This window comes from Jaculus jaculus, chromosome 3 (genome assembly GCF_020740685.1).
Source record: "Jaculus jaculus isolate mJacJac1 chromosome 3, mJacJac1.mat.Y.cur, whole genome shotgun sequence".
NCBI lineage: Eukaryota > Metazoa > Chordata > Mammalia > Rodentia > Dipodidae > Jaculus > Jaculus jaculus.
In genome coordinates this window covers 168864884-168880014 of record NC_059104.1, presented here as the reverse complement: position 1 = coordinate 168880014, position 15131 = coordinate 168864884, and the positions used below count along the sequence as shown (strand labels likewise).

Sequence of the window (15131 nt, the reverse complement as noted above, 5' to 3'; positions counted from 1 at the left end):
CAGAAAAATGAGTTGTGGGGTGGGGGGGGCAATGACTTCCCAAGATCATAAAGCTAGTAGTAAGGCCTGACCTCAGCCTCTGATCTATAATGTGTTTTGGGTTAATGACTCTTCACTTGGGGGCTTTAGCATGGACACACTGGTTCAGAGGGAGCTGGAGAAGGGTGGGGAAAGGTCCCTTGTTACTGTAGTCCTCATCTGCAGGCACTGAGGGTAAGGGTTGGCCACTGCTGAATCTGGGACCTGGGTAACCCAGGAAAGGGAGGGAGGGGAGACGAGAGGAGAGGGAGTGGGAGGAGAGGGGGAGTTAGCTGGGTGGGGCAGAGGCCATTGCAGGCCCTGAGCTCGGAGCCATGGTCACAGGGCAGGCGGTCTGAAGTCCAGATGCTATAGCGCAAAGCTTGAGCTGTCCTTGTCCTCTTCCTTGGCCTTGCTCTTAGCGTCAGCAGGACAGGCTGGTGCATCACGGTACAGGAGAAGTGGCTCTAGGGCTGCTGAAATGAGGCCTCCACCTGGAATTATCAGCCCGGAGGGGCACGGGACTGCAGGGGCTCCCTGGGTGGGTGGGTGGGGGGACATTAGCAGTAGCCAAATTAGAGGCAGAGAAACCCAGTGGAGGTAGGAAGCTCAGCTGACTGGCTTGGGAGCCTCAAGAGGGTGGATGCCAGGCACCATGTTTAGACCTAGCCTCTGCTAGAAGTTCCAAGGTTGGCTGCTAGAGCCTCTGGACCTTTAGAAACAGCTATTTTCAGATGTCAGGAGGGCATATTTAAAGAGAAGCCGGTGGGGGGAGGGGCGCTGAGGAGATGGCTCAGCAGTTAAGGCACTTGCCAGCAAAGCCTAAGAACCCAGGTTTGAACCTACATAAGCCAGATGCACATGGTGGCGCACGCATCTGGAGTGGCTGGAGGCCCTGGCGTATCCATTCTCTTTCATGCTTTCTCTCTGTAAATAAAATGAAAAGTCAGGGGGACACTGGCTAGTTCTGGTGATGGGGACTTAGCAAGTCATGTCTCCTCAGAGCTGATATGGGGAGGTATATCCAACTGGAGGTGCAATATTGGTAAATACTGTTAGGTAGTGGGTTTCAGAACCACGCTGTCTGTGCCCTCAAACCCTGTCCACAGCCTGAGGTAGGAAAAGACCGTGTGTCCTCCCGTGGCCTTATCCTCATATGACTCCATCGGGTTATTTACAGGAGCAAGATTCGGCATCAAGGGTTTTCACCTGAGGTATTTCACTTCTTAGGCCTGCAGCCTTTGGGTGAGGTGCAACCAAAGGCCTCAGAAGCTTTTTCCTCCTGAGATGAGGCCAGACTCTAGTGCTGAGGAAGGCTCTGTGAGCAGGCTAGAGCTCAGGAAGCAGAGATAAGCAGGGCCGGGCCAGGTTGGGCTGAGGGCGCACGGCTCATGAAGGAAGTGCAAGCTCCCCTGCAGGGATCCAGCATCACTTGGCACCCTGACACTGCGGGCGGCCTTGCCACCAGTGTGCGCCAGCTTAGGTGGAGGGGCGGGACTGACATTTCCTATGCTTTTGCTATGTGCCAAATGCTGCGGAAGCACTTCCACAAACATCTCATTTGATCACAACCCCATGAAGCCAGGAGGCCAGGGCTCCCTTCTGTGCTCAGCTGCATATGGCCTAGAGTGCCTTTCTGGAAAGTTCTCTGTGCAGCTGTGCATGGTCTGGCCCATCCCAATTCTCATCTCTTCTAAGAAGCCTTTCCTAGGTGGAGTAGCTCCAGATTTCCCCAGTTCAGACACTTAATGAGACTGTACTACTGAGCCTCACATCTCTGGGGATGTCTTGTGTGGGGATTTACTTCCGGGTATATAAACAGAGGCAAAACACTCACTTCCTTCATGTTGAGTTTATAAGAGGGGCCTCATATGTGAGACAGAGTTGTTCTGAGTGAAATGATGTATTTGGGGGTGACATGGCTCTATGCGGCAGCAACCTCCCACAACCTCCCTACAGGGCTTTCTCTACCTCTACCGTAAGTGCTCAAGCGGAGCTACCCGCCCCGGAGACAAAGGGGACTCTGAGGTCCTCTGCTCCACATGGCTGAGCGAGGGACTGTCAAGCTCTCTCTGCAGTTGGAACATAAATGAGTTCCTAGCACCCCCATCCCACCAGCCAACCCAGCAAACAACTGTGCACGAATAATACAAATACCAGTAGGACTTTATTCAAACAAAAGTTAGAACAATGACCTTCAGAGCTGAATAAAAATAAGTTAAAAACATGGTTAGATTTCAGACAATCAAATATACAGTTTAAGGGAGGTGATGTCCCCTTCTTTTGATTCAACTAACACAGCACAAAAATAACTTAAATTTGTAAAATACCCCCATTCTCAGGTAAATGAACTGGATGGGGCCCTAAGGTTTTCTTGGCTAGACATACCATCTACCTCTTATCCTCAGGCTCTAGTATTTAAGGCAAAAATGGCCTGTCCTATTCAGGCAGAGGATGGACTCAGGTCTGTAAGCCAGGCTATGCCAAGGACAATGGAAAAAAAAAAAAAAAAGGGTGGGTCACTTGGATGCTGGAATTCATTTTATTTCTAGCCTTTGCCTCATCTTAGAAGGCAGCAGCTCTGGTCCTAGAAGGTGGACACTGAGTGGTTTGGGGGTGCTCCTCCAGTCTGGGGTGACTGGACGAGGCTGTAACAATGCTAAGGGAAGCAGACCTGGAGCCTCTTGCGAGCTGGACAAAGCCAAGGGAGGGGAGCTGGTGGCCCCTTCCCTCAGTCCCTCATGTGGGGTCAGTCTTTCTGGGAGTACCGGGAAGAAAATATCCGGGCGATCCTGCGCGTTTCTTCTTCAGGCAGGTTGGGAGGGAGAAAGTTCAGTCTGGGGCGACAAGGCCTCTGGGAGGGAGCTTTCCTGGTGGCTTCACTCTTCTCCTGGAGAGGAAGAAGGTAGCTGGGTTAGCACTGAGGACACAGCACTGCCAGGGGCCACTGGCTCCTCATGCTCTGGTCCTTGGGCTAACACTTACGTAGAGGCGACTGGTTTACAAACTGCTTTATGCATCTTACCTTGCAGAACCCTTGCCTTGACATCATGAGGTGGGGTTGTTCTTCTCCCTACAGATAAGGTGGAAACACTGCAGGTCTTGAAGCCCTGAGTGAGAGAGTGGGGACGGGAACTCCCGCTCCGATGCTCTGTGTGTCTCTAGAGGAGGAGCCTGTCACACCCAGAAGAGGGTGGAGGATTCAGCCCTACTCCTACTGCGTGACTCTAAGTAAGCCACTGGCCTGAGCTGGGACTGTCAATTTGGGGCTCTTGGGAGTACAAGCAACTCAAGGGGAAAATGTTGGTGAAGAATATATGTCTGGACCTCCAAGTTCCTGGAGCATCCCATGACATAAAGCACGTATCCACGGCCCTGCTGTCAACGATCGCCCTGACTTGGGCTAATAGGTGACATTCCTGCCTTTCGAGGGGCTTCCCTTTGGTATGACATAAAGGTCCGCTGAACTGACTCCCTCGCTTTTCTTTTTTGGTTTCCTGTGTCAGGTTCCTGTGCTGAAGGAGCTCAAAGCAAGCTGAGAGCTGGGTTCCCGGGGAAGAGGCAGTGTTGGAAGTCCCCAAATCCTATGAGCTCAGACCTTCCCGATGTGGGCATCGAGACCACACTGCACCACTACCAGCTTCCCCAGACATGGGACTACCCTGTGGCTTTGCCATCTTGCTGCTACAGGCAGGTATAGCTAGTGGGATGCCCACTGTGAAAGGAAGACAATGCACAGAGCTCAGTTTCCGCCTTCAGAGCTTAACTGAACCATGAGATCAACAGCCAGAAGGAGGCGTGGGGAACAGGAGGTGGGCATGTCTTTTCTACTGCTTGGGTATGAAGTTCCCTACCTATGGAAAGGGGACTGGGTGAGCAATCAGGAGGGTCCCTGCCTGCCCGTGTAGAATTCTAAATGTCAAGGGGCTGTGTGCCAGCTGAGCAGCGCCCTGGCACCATCAGCCCACAGGCAGGCTTTCCTGGTGGTGCTAGGGCTGGACTGCATGGCAGAGCCTAGGTGGGTAGTGTCTTCCAGGCAGATCTAGAAGGGAAGAAGAAAGCCATCTTTCTTTCTTTTTTTAAAATTTTTGTTTATTTTTATTTGAGAGCAACAGAGAGAGGGAGGGAGGCAGGCAGGCAGGGAGGGAGGGAGGGAGGGAGGGAGAGAATGGGTGCACCAGGGCCTCCAGCCACTGCAAACAAATTCCAGACATGTGCACCCCCTTGTGCATCTGGCTAATGTGGGTCCTGGGGAATCGAGCCTCCAAGTGAGGTCTTAGGCTTCACAGGCAAGCACTTAACCACAAAGCCAGCACCATCTTTCTTTTTTTAAAAAAATTAAAATTTTATTTATTTGCAAGGAAGAGAGAGAGAGAGGAGATAGACACAGAGAGAATGGGCATATCAAGGCCTCTAGCCACCGCAAAGGAACTTCAGATGCAAGTGCCCCCTGTGCATCTGGCTTACGTGGGTCCTGGGGAACTGAACCTGGGTCCTTTGGCTTTGCAGGAAAGTGCCTTAACCACTAAGCCATTTCTCCAGTCTGAAGAAAGCCATCTTTACTGGTTTGTAGTTCTTCCTTCCAGAATAATGCCTCAGGCCAAGGGAGACCAGGGAGGGGTCAGCTTCTGCCCTCCCCTCCAGAATGAGTCCTTCTGCAGGACATGGACTGGTGGCTCCGATACATATGAGCCCAGGTCAAGATGGGGGCTTGGAAGCTATTAAAGTAGCAGATGGACAGGAGCAAGCTGTGGGACTAGAGGCTTAAATCAGGCTCGAGAAGACCGCCTCCTGCAGCAAGCACCTCACTCATTCCTTCTACTGTGTGCCAGGTCCAAAATTAGCTCAAATTCCTGTTTCACTGTCACTGTAATCACTGGAGGGCTGAAGCTTCTGTGTGTTCCGCTCTCTCCCAAGGTCCTCATCTATTTGGTGTTTAGAGGTGACACAAGTCCCATTCCAGTTCTCTGGCTATTGTACAATGGATTTTGGGGTCATCAGCTATAGCTTACATTCCTTTTCTTACCAACTTAAAAATCGTGTGCGCGTGTGTCCATGCGAGTGTGAGTGGAGGCCAGAGCACTACTCTGAGTTGGTCCTCAGCCTCCACCGTGTTTCCAGGCACGGTGTCTTGTTTGCGGCTGTAAACGGCAGGTTGGCTAGCTCTCTAGCGTTGGGATTCTCCTGTGTCCGCCTCCCACCTCCCCACGGGGGGGGGGGGCTGGCATGACAGATGCACGCTGCTGCGCCTGACTTTGAGTGGATTCTGCAGATCTGAGCTCACGTCGTAGGCTTGCACAGCAAGTGCTTCACGCCCTGACCCATCTGCCTCACCCCGATCCACTTTTTAAAAACATTCATCTCTTCCCCTCACCAAGGTAGTGTCTTCCTCCAGCCCAGGTTGACCTGGAATTCACAATGTGATCTCAGGGTGGCCTCAAACTCACAGCAATCCTTCTACCTCTGCCTCCTGAGTGCCCAGATGCCCAGATTCAAGGCGTGTACTACCATGTCTGGCTTTTAAACATTTACCTTTTATTTTTATTTATTTGAGAGAGAGACATATGTATGTGTGTGTGTTTATGTATATATATCTATGGAGAAAGAGAGAGAGCATGCGTGAGCAAGCACCCAGCTTTATGTGGGTATTGGGGAAGTGAACACAGGCTGTTAGGCTTTGCAGACAAGCGCTTTAACTGCTGAGCTATCTCTGCAGCCCCACCCCTGTCGACTTTAAAAAATATATATAATATGTTTATTTGAGATAAAGAGGGGGAGAGAGAGAGAGAGAGAAAGAATGGGTGTACCAGGGCCTCTAGCCATTGCCAACAAATTTCAGATGCATGCACCCCCTTATGCATCTGGCTTAAATGGGTCCTGGAGAACTGAACTGGGACCCTTTGGCTTTGCAGGCAGTTGCCTTAATCGCTAAGCCATCTCTCTAGCCCCTCATAACCTTTTATGGACAACAGACAGACATGGCTCCTGTCCTCACAGCACTGCTCAAAGTAGAAGATCTAACCAGCAAGCACATAAATGAAGCTCACAGCTCAGAAGCACAGAGAAAGGAGCAATTACTAACAGTTGGGAAGGTCTAGGCAAGCTCCCTGAGAGCTGGGATCCAAGATAGGAAGAGCTTCAAGAAAGCTAGGGTGGGAGTGAGGCCACCCATCAAGGGGGAAGGTATTAACACAGGCCTGCAGCTACTGGCTGGGTCTATCTGCTTTGGGCTGAATCCAATGTGCATAGGTCAGCCAATCTTTTAGCACCCACACCCAGACCCAGTAACCCAGGAGGCATTATCTGCATGGCCCAGGGCCCAGGCCAGGGATAGAACTTGGCTCTGTGTACAGGGCAGGCAAAAGAGATAGAATATACATTCAATAGCATTTGGATTTCTCTTAAAAGGTCAACGCTGTGCATTCAAGGCCACCCTGAACTAGAGTGAGACCCTACTTTGGAAAACAAAACAAAACAAAACAAAACAAAACAAAACAAAACAAAACAAAACAAAACAAAACAAAACAAAACAACACAACAACAACAAAAAATGTATAAGAGTCCCTCTTCCTCAGGGTGCTATCACAGAAGACATATCCTGGAGGGCTGGGCAGAGGAGAGAGAGGAGAGATTGTCCAGAGCAGGGACACATGAAAACGTACTAATTACTCCTCTGAAATCCTGCCACCCTCTGCTTAGGGAAGGTTCGTGAACGGATGAATGAATGAAGGCCAGCACAGCCCATGCACTGCATGTCAACCCTCCTAAGGAGGCAGGGGAGCTCCACGTGAAAGAAGGATCGGTGAAGCCTTTGGTGTCCAGACAGGGGTATGGTATGTTGGGTGGAGTCCCTGGAAAGGGACTTCAAAGAGGAGTTTGGAACAAAAGAATAAAGGTGGGATTTGAACACAGTAAGATGGCAGAGGCTGGGCCTGGCAGCAGGTGTGGAGAGAGGGCAGTGGGGCTGGGCCAGTCTAGCAAGGAATGGAGGGCAGCTTAAGATAAAGGTAGGGTCTCGCTCTCGCCCAGGCTGACCTGGAATTCACTCTGTAGTCTCAGGCTGGCCTCGAACTCATGGTGATCCTCCTACCTCTACCTCCGTGTGCTGGGATTAAAGGTGTGCGCCACCACCCCCGGGCTCTTTTTTTTTTTTTTAAATATTTTATTTATTTATTTACTTATTAGAGAGAGGGGGACAGACAGAGTGAGAGAGAATGGGCATGCCAGGGCTCCAGCCACTGCAAATGGACCCCAACACATGCGCCACCTTCTGCATCTGGCTTATATGGGTGCTGGGGAATAAAACCTGGGTCCTCGGGCTTCTCAGCCAAGTGCCTTAACCGCTAAGCCACCTCTCCAGCCTTGACCTCCTCTTTTCTGAGCACTCAGACTCCCAAGCCATGAACATGATGGTGTCAGCTTTCAATGCCACAGTGGAGCTCTGCGGGGAGACAATAAAGCTAGGAAGGTGTAGGAAATGGTGGTGGGAAGAAAGTGTGTGGCTTCCCAAATCAAGAGCTGGAAGTTGGTTCTAGTGCTGGCTTAATCACTTCATCTCTGAGTGGCTTTTGGAATAAGTTGTTGTCTATTTTTTAAAAATTATTTATTTACAAGAGAAAGAGAGAGAGAGAGGGAGGGAGGGAGGGAGAGGGAGAGGGAGGGAGAGGGAGAGGGAGGGAGGGAAGGAGAGGGAGAGGGAGAGGGAGAGGGAGAGGGAGAGAGAGAGAGAGAGACAGAGGGGGGGGAGGGAGGGAGGGAAGGAGGGAGAAGGAGAGAGAGAGAATGGGCACACCAGGGCCTCCAGTTGCTGCAAATGAACTCTAGACACATGTGGTCCTTGTGCATCTGGCTTATGTGGGTCCTGGGGAATAGAACCAGGGTCCTTTGGCTTTGCAGGCAAATGCCTTATCTGTTGAGCTATCTGTCCAGCCCCATCTCTCTATTCTTGGTTCCAGCTCCGTCTTTGGGCCAGGTCCTTCTGGTGAACCCTCATCACCACAAGCTCTCCCAGGAGATGTGTGGTATGTGATCTGACCTCAGCCTCTGTGTTTTGGAGTCCCTTTACTGAGCCCAAGACGGACCCCACCACGGGCCATGTACTCCTGCGCGGGGAGGAGGGGTGATGGTGTGGGGAATATCCTGAGCCCTGCTTCAAAAGCTATCCCTGGCCCTTTCTCAGAGGAGAGGTAATGGAAAATGGAGAGAACAGTGGTCTGTGGTGCAGATGAAGAGTGTCCCTCATTTAAGACCCCAGCCATTATGTTTGTGGGTCTCAGTGTCTTCATGCCCAGTGGAACTGCGAACTTTTGTCTTTTTTCTTTTGAGGCAGGGTCTCACTCTAGGTCAAACTGACCTGACCCTGACACTCATTCTATAGTCCCAGGGGTTGGCCTTGAACTCACAGTGATTCGCCTGCCTCTGCATCCTGAGTGCTGGGATTAAAGAAAGGTACTACCATACCTGGCTTTTTTTCCTTTTTTAAAAAAAAAAATTAAAAATTAAACTACAATTTTATTTATTTTCAAGGGGGGGGGGAGGAGAAGAGAATGGGCACACCAAGGCCTCTAGTCACTGCAAACAAACTCCAGACACATGCGCCACCTTGTATATCTGGCTTATGTGGGTTCTGGGGAGTTGAACCTGGGTCCTTAGGCTTCACAGGTAAGTACTTTAAATACTAAGTCATCTCACTATTCCTTAAAGATTATTTTTATTTATTTGTTTGCAAGCAGAGAAATAGAGGAGAAGAGAAACACAGAGAATGGACATGCCAGAGCCTCCAGCCACTGCAAACAAATTCAGATGTATAAGCCGCATTGTGCATCCAGCTTTATGTAGGTACTGGGGAACTGAACCTAGGTCGCTGGCTTTGCAGGAAAGTGCTTTAATTGCTGAGCCATTTGTCTATCCCCTGGCTGGTTTTCACTTAGGTATATTATGAAACCCAAAATTCAGGTATGACTGAAGCTCAGGCCAGGTACATGCTGCAAAACACGGGGGCTTTGCTGCAACTAGGGCTGACCCCTGCTGTTGACACCAGAGCAAAATGAAGCCTTGTTCTCACCTCAGGCAGGAGGTCAGGCCTCACAGGCCCTGAGCAGAACTGGGGTGTAACACCTCCCCAAGGCATGCTTAGTGCTGGGCCAGGCAAGTGCTCCAGTCCACTGCCTTCCCTTGTTCCCTCAGTGAGCCTCTGGCCTGGGATTAAGCCCCCTCATGGGACACAAACACTGCAATCAGGAGCTTGAAGCAAAACATAGGTTAGAGAAACTGGAAGGAGACAGCGGGCTCAGGGGCCGGCCAGGCAGGTCTGCAGCATGGCCGCTTCAGAGGTTGCGTGAGGGCGCGCACAGTGCTGGCCTCATTCAACCTCCGCTTCCCTGGCTGCCGGCTTTTCCCTGGGATGGTTCCCATTGTCTTATCCTAAGGCACAGACAGGACTTCCTTGGTACTACACAAGGCAGCAAATTTAGCAACCACAGCTAGGAGCAGGAGGAAGTGGAGACAAAACACTCAGACCAGGGCAAAAACACTCAGACCAGGGCGCAGCCATGAGAGGCAATCTTCATCTGACCTACCCAGCCCAGCTGCAGTGGGCTGGTCTGCTCTGAGCACTCTCTATTTCATTCTTTCTTTTAAAAATATTTATTGGGAGCCTTTAATCTCAGCACTCGGGAGGCAGAGGTAGGAGGATCACAGTGAGTTGGAGGCCACCCTGATTTATTTATTTTGTTTTCTCGAGGTAGGGTCTCACTCTGGCTCAGGCTGTCCTGGAATTCATTATGTAGTCTCAGGGTGGCCTCAAACTCATGGCGATCCTCCTACCTCTGCCTTCCCAGTGCTGGGATTATAGGTGTGTACCACCATGCCCGCTAAATACTTATTATTTATTTGAGAGAGGGAGAGAAAGGCAGATGGGGAAGAGAGAGAACAGGCATGCTAGGGACTCCAGCCACTGCAAGCAAACTCCAGATGTATGTGCCAATTTGTGTATCTGGATTTATGTGGGTACTGGGGAATTGAACCTGGGTCTTTAAGCTTCCCAGGCAAGCTCCTTAACTGTTAAGCTAGCTCCCCAGCTCTCTCCATTTCAATTTCTTCCTTCATGCCTCACCACCTGATAACTCTGTCCTTCTGAGATGCCCTCCCTGCTAGGCCCATTCAACAGGCTCACTCCCCAGCCTGGACCCTGGTCTCCATGATGAAGGGATCCAGTAAAGACTGCTCAGTCCTTTAAACTCATGCCTTCCAGTGGGCAGCCCTGAAGTCCAGACTCCAGAAGGCAGAGTTCCAGGATCACTCTTGGCATAGCTCCTGCATGCTCTCAGAGCAGCTCAGGTCTGAACTTGAGCTCAGCACCTGTCAGCAGGCCTGTGGGCCCCTCCTGGGAGGTGCTTGTTGGTTTACAGTCTGGGTTAGTTAGCACAGGTATCCTCCAGTTCTGGCTGCCTCCTCTCCCTCACACCTTTGTCCTCATTGTTCATTTCCTTTCAAAAGCTTCAGGCAGCCTTATCAGAAACCTCTGCAGAGGACCAGGAATTTGGTGGCTCAAAGAAACATGGCAACAGGTCAGGGCCTCTTGCAACTCAGCCTTAGGCCTGGCCAGTCTGAGCAGACCCTAGACTCTGGAAGTTCCTGTGGACCTGACCTGTGCTCTTCTCTGCTGCCACCGAGCTTGTAGAAGAGAAACCAAGGGCTAGGGAAATCTTGTGCTCAGGAGAGTGGGGGGGGGGGGAGATGGGGTGTGGAGAGAACACTGGCCTCAAAGCTTTAAGCCTCAGTGACAGGCAGTGACTGTGCAGCTAAGACTCTGCTCCTCGTGTGGGCTGTGTGTCATGCAGGGTCCTGAGGCCTGAACTGAGCATAGTCCCGACTTCCAGGGCTGCCCGGCAGGGCCTACCTTCCCAGAGCCCCTCCTGGCTCTAAGCTTGATCACGCCCCTATCTCCAGGGTCTTTCCCAATTACCTCTCTCCCCTCCACACACACCAAAATACAAGAGCTTACCAGGGAAGATGTCTAGAGATCAATGAGAGCAGCAACAATGGGACTTCCCTATGGCACTTTCTTATTGCTTGCTAAGAACTGTTCTGAACGCACTGTATAGCTCACTGTTAACCCTTGACCAATCCTAGACAGCAGCTCCTAATATGCCCATTTTTCAGATAAGGGAAGCACAAAAGAGTTGGGAAATTCGTTACAGTGGCAAGGTTAAGCTGTCTCCATTCTGAAGTCATGTTCCTAAGTATTATACAAAACTGCCTGGTGGAAAAGAGAGACATACAGCCCCAAAGCAAGTCTAGGTTGCTGCCCTAGAGCACAGAGACATATTGCCCAGGACTTCAGAAAGCTAGCGGCTGAACCGTGGCCAGACCCTGGGGGTGGTGACTCTCAGCTTCCCTGCTGGCCTGGGGCACCCTGGACCCAAGCAATGTCTGCAATGCTGCGGTTTGGATGAGTGCAGATGAGAGAATGCTAGGATTGGAGGGGGTGGACGACCCAGGGCTTTCAGAGTGGGCATGCCTGGCCTTGTCTTCTACCTCTTGCCTCCTACACTCCTCACGAAGAACGGTAGCTGGCTCCCAGGGGTTGTTTCTAAGGTGGCAGAGCCAGAGCTTAATGGGGGAAGGCACAGAGGAGACAGGGCTCCCGTCAGGGGAAGGAACCAGTGTGTAGGCAGGCCCAAGAGGCCAAGGCTCAAAGGACGGGCTGCTGCTTGGTCTCGCCTTTGACTTCTGGCCAGACCCCCTCTCCCCATCTTCTTTCTAGCATATACTATTGTTGCCACAAGGACAGTTGCCAAGTTCTGTCAATTTCCCGAGGTTCCTTCTTGCCAAATCCACAACTCTCAAGCCTTTCCTTCATCTTTGCCAAGTTCTTCTCAAGCCTGCCTAGAGCTCTAACCTCCAAACCCATTCCCTTGGTTTTGTTTCACTTCAGTGCTAATACAGGCAAATGCTATTTGAGAATTGCCTGTGGGGGTGTGGGGTCTCTGCAAGTACTGGGAGCTCAGGCTGTGGATGTAGCTCTGGTACAGAGGTATGCAATGCCTGGGTTTGATCCTCAGCACTGCAAAAATGAAAGGCCGAGTCCACAGCATGGGGCCCGGCCCTTTAACATGACGGACAACTCCTATCTATCTAGCCAGAGTGGTTGTACTGAGATGGCAGCTGGCTCCCCTGTGGAACTGTGGGCTCCCTGGGTGTGTGTGTGTGGGAGCTGTCTTCCTCTGTATCTAGCTAGTATTAAGACCTTTGTACCTCTGCCCAAAACAGCTACCGTTTAAGTTTAAAGCCAATGCTATTTTCCTATTTTGGTTTCATTTTTTTGTTGTTGTTTTTTCTTTTTGTGATCCCACACCCCCTGCTGAGGACCGAACCCAGGGCCTTGTGTTTGTTAGGCAAGCCCTCATCTACTGAACTAAATGCCCAATTCTGTTTTCCTATTTTTTTTTCCCCCAAGGTAGGGTCTCACTCTGGTCCAGGACGACCTAGACTTCATTATGTAGTCTCAGGGTGGCCTCAAACTCTTGGCAATCCTCCTACCTCTGCCTCCCGAGTGCTGGGATTAAAGACGTGCGCCATCACGCCTGGCTTTTTAATTTTTTTAAATTAACTGGATTCATATTTAGGGGGTAGGATTAGCCAGCCTTGGTAAAGGAATGGCTGTAGGTCATGAGTTACAAAGGAGCAGTGAAAGCTGGCATGCCTGTTTCTGAATGCTCTGTGGTAAGGAATTCAAATGGTGGGGAATAGCATGCAAAAAGGCGACGAGTAAGCTGTGTGCAGTGCCCACATCTTCCATCCCAGCACTGAGGCTGAGGTGGGAGGATTCTGGAGTTCAAGGCCAACCTGGGTTACATAGTGAGTTCCACTCTAGCCTGGGGATAGTGAAACCTTGTCTCAAACACAGCAGTTCCTCCCCTTTCTTCAGTCCTCAGGGCCAGGCCTGGCCTCACACACGGGACACAGGACCAGGCTTCTCTTCTCCCTAGAGCTGCCGACTGCTCACACCTTGCTGAGAAGACAAGCCCCATCTTAGTTCCTACCCCTTCTAGCACCTGTCTTCTCTGGCCTCCTTCATGCTGTCGGGCGCGTTTCCTTTTTTCCTTTTCACAGGGCCAATGTTCCACATGTGCTCTGGACCCCAGGCCTCTCTGAACATGGTTCTTCTCTTCTCTCTCCCACATCTTCCCCTTCTTCCTATCTCCACAGGATTGCTGCACTGGCACAGAGAAAGCTGCATCTGTTTCTTCATATTAAAAAAAAAAAACAAAAAAAACTTCTCTTGCTTTCATAAGCCACTCCACCACTATCTTATTGTTCTGCTCCATGTTCACAGCCAAATTATGGAAGGAGTTGTTGTCTCCACCTTGTTATCATTTGATCATTCTTCAAATTTAATTGCATATGATTTTGTGATTTCAGCACATACCATGTGAAAGAATCTACCGTAACAAGCAAATTATAACTTACAAGAAAAAATGAACTTTCTCAACCCACAATCCAGACTAAGAACTTGAACACTGTTAATACTGCTGAAGACCTGAAGACCTCCTCCTCCTCCTCCTCACCCCGTCCTGCCCCATGAGCAAGAATACTGAAGTCACACTGCTCAGAAGCCAAGACAGAGAATCTTCAGAAAGAACAAAGGGAAAGAATAACGAGGTTTAGGCTGCGTGTGGTGGCACACAGCTTTAATCTCAGCAGTTGGGAGGCAGAAATAAGGAAGTTGTTGTGAGTTCAAGGCCAGCCTGAGACCACATAGTGAATCCCAGGTCAACCTGAGCTAGAGTGAGACCCTGCCTCAAGCGAGGGGGGGGGTGGTGGTGGTGCTGAAGAACGTTGTCTGGTCTTATAAGAAACAATGGAATTTAGAAGATAGCAGATGTCTCTAAAATGCTAAGAAACAACAAAATTTAAGTTAGAATCCTATGTTAAGTAGAAAAAAATAGTTTCAAAATGAAGGCAAAATATATTTTCAGATTATAGGAGGAGAGCTGGTTACCAATGGGCCCACAATGTGTGAAGTTCTGCTCCGAGAGAGAAATCAGGATGTGAAGGAGGAATGACAGGGGCTGTGTTGGTTTGACTCAGAATTCAGTCCCCAGCTGGTGACAGTTTGGGAAGTAGAGCCATACTGGAGGAGGTGTGTCGCTGGGGGTGGGCTTTGGAGCGTTACAGCCCAGTCTCCCCTGTTGCCAGAGCTCAGCTCCCTCTTGCCTCTTTCTGTCAGCTGCCATGGCAAGATGTGATGTCCAGCCTTTGCTCTACCATCCTTTCCCTGTCATGCTGAAAAGTCCTCTCAAGACTGCCAGCCACAGAAAACCCTTTCCTCCAATCAGCTGCTTCTGGTCAGGTATTTTGTCTGGACAACATGAAAGTAACTGTAATAGGTAGGTACACTAGAAACAATGAGCAAATAGTAGAGACTTAAAATCTAAAACATGAATACGTCAACCAATGTTCTGACAACCCACAGGAACTATCTTAATGCTTATTTTAAAATCTAATTTGGTGCTACAGAGATGACTTAGTAGTTAAGTGTTCTTCCTGTACAAGCATGAGGTCCTGAGTTCAGATATATATATATATATATATAAAACATTTTTTTTTGTTGTTTTTTTTGAGGTAGGGTTTCACTCTAGCTCAGGCTGACCTGGAATTCACTATGGAGTCTCAGGGTGGCCTTGAACTCATGGTGATCCTCCTACCTCTGCCTCCTGAGTGCTGGGAGTGAAACCCTACCTGGAAAAACTGAAAAACAAAAAACAAGACCAGGCGGGAGAACAATGGAGTGGGATATACCACTCTGGTTACCACAGGCGAGTGTGGTTACTACAGGTGAGTGTATGGGGTACTGTAACCACACCAGTCCACATATACCACACCCATATCTCTCTCTCTCACACACACAAGTAAAAATTAAAAAAAAAATTCTAATAAAAAGAGATGCAGGGCTGGAGAGATGGCTTAGCGGTTAAGCGCATGCCTGTGAAGCCTAAGGACCCTGGTTCGAGGCTTGTTTCCCCAGAACCCACATTAGCCAGATGCAAAAGGAGGGGCACGCATCTGGAGTTCGTTTGCAATGGCTGGAGGCCTTGGGGTGCCCATTC

General features: G+C 50.1%; 1 protein-coding gene across 3 annotated transcripts in view; it reads right to left on the bottom strand.

Annotated features, from left to right (window-relative positions):
- Positions 1–2163: 2163 nt before the first annotated feature.
- Positions 2164–15131, bottom strand: part of C2cd3 (C2 domain containing 3 centriole elongation regulator) — a 115021-nt gene continuing 102053 nt past the window's right edge. For 2 of the 3 annotated variants that reach the window (XM_045145184.1, XM_045145186.1), the window contains exon 33: positions 2164–2908. In XM_045145184.1, the coding sequence (XP_045001119.1) occupies positions 2768–2908 (141 nt within the window). In that variant the 3' untranslated portion in view covers positions 2164–2767. Of the gene's footprint in view, positions 2909–2977; positions 3092–15131 lie in introns of those variants that run through there. The other variant, XM_045145187.1, reaches the window with a different exon arrangement.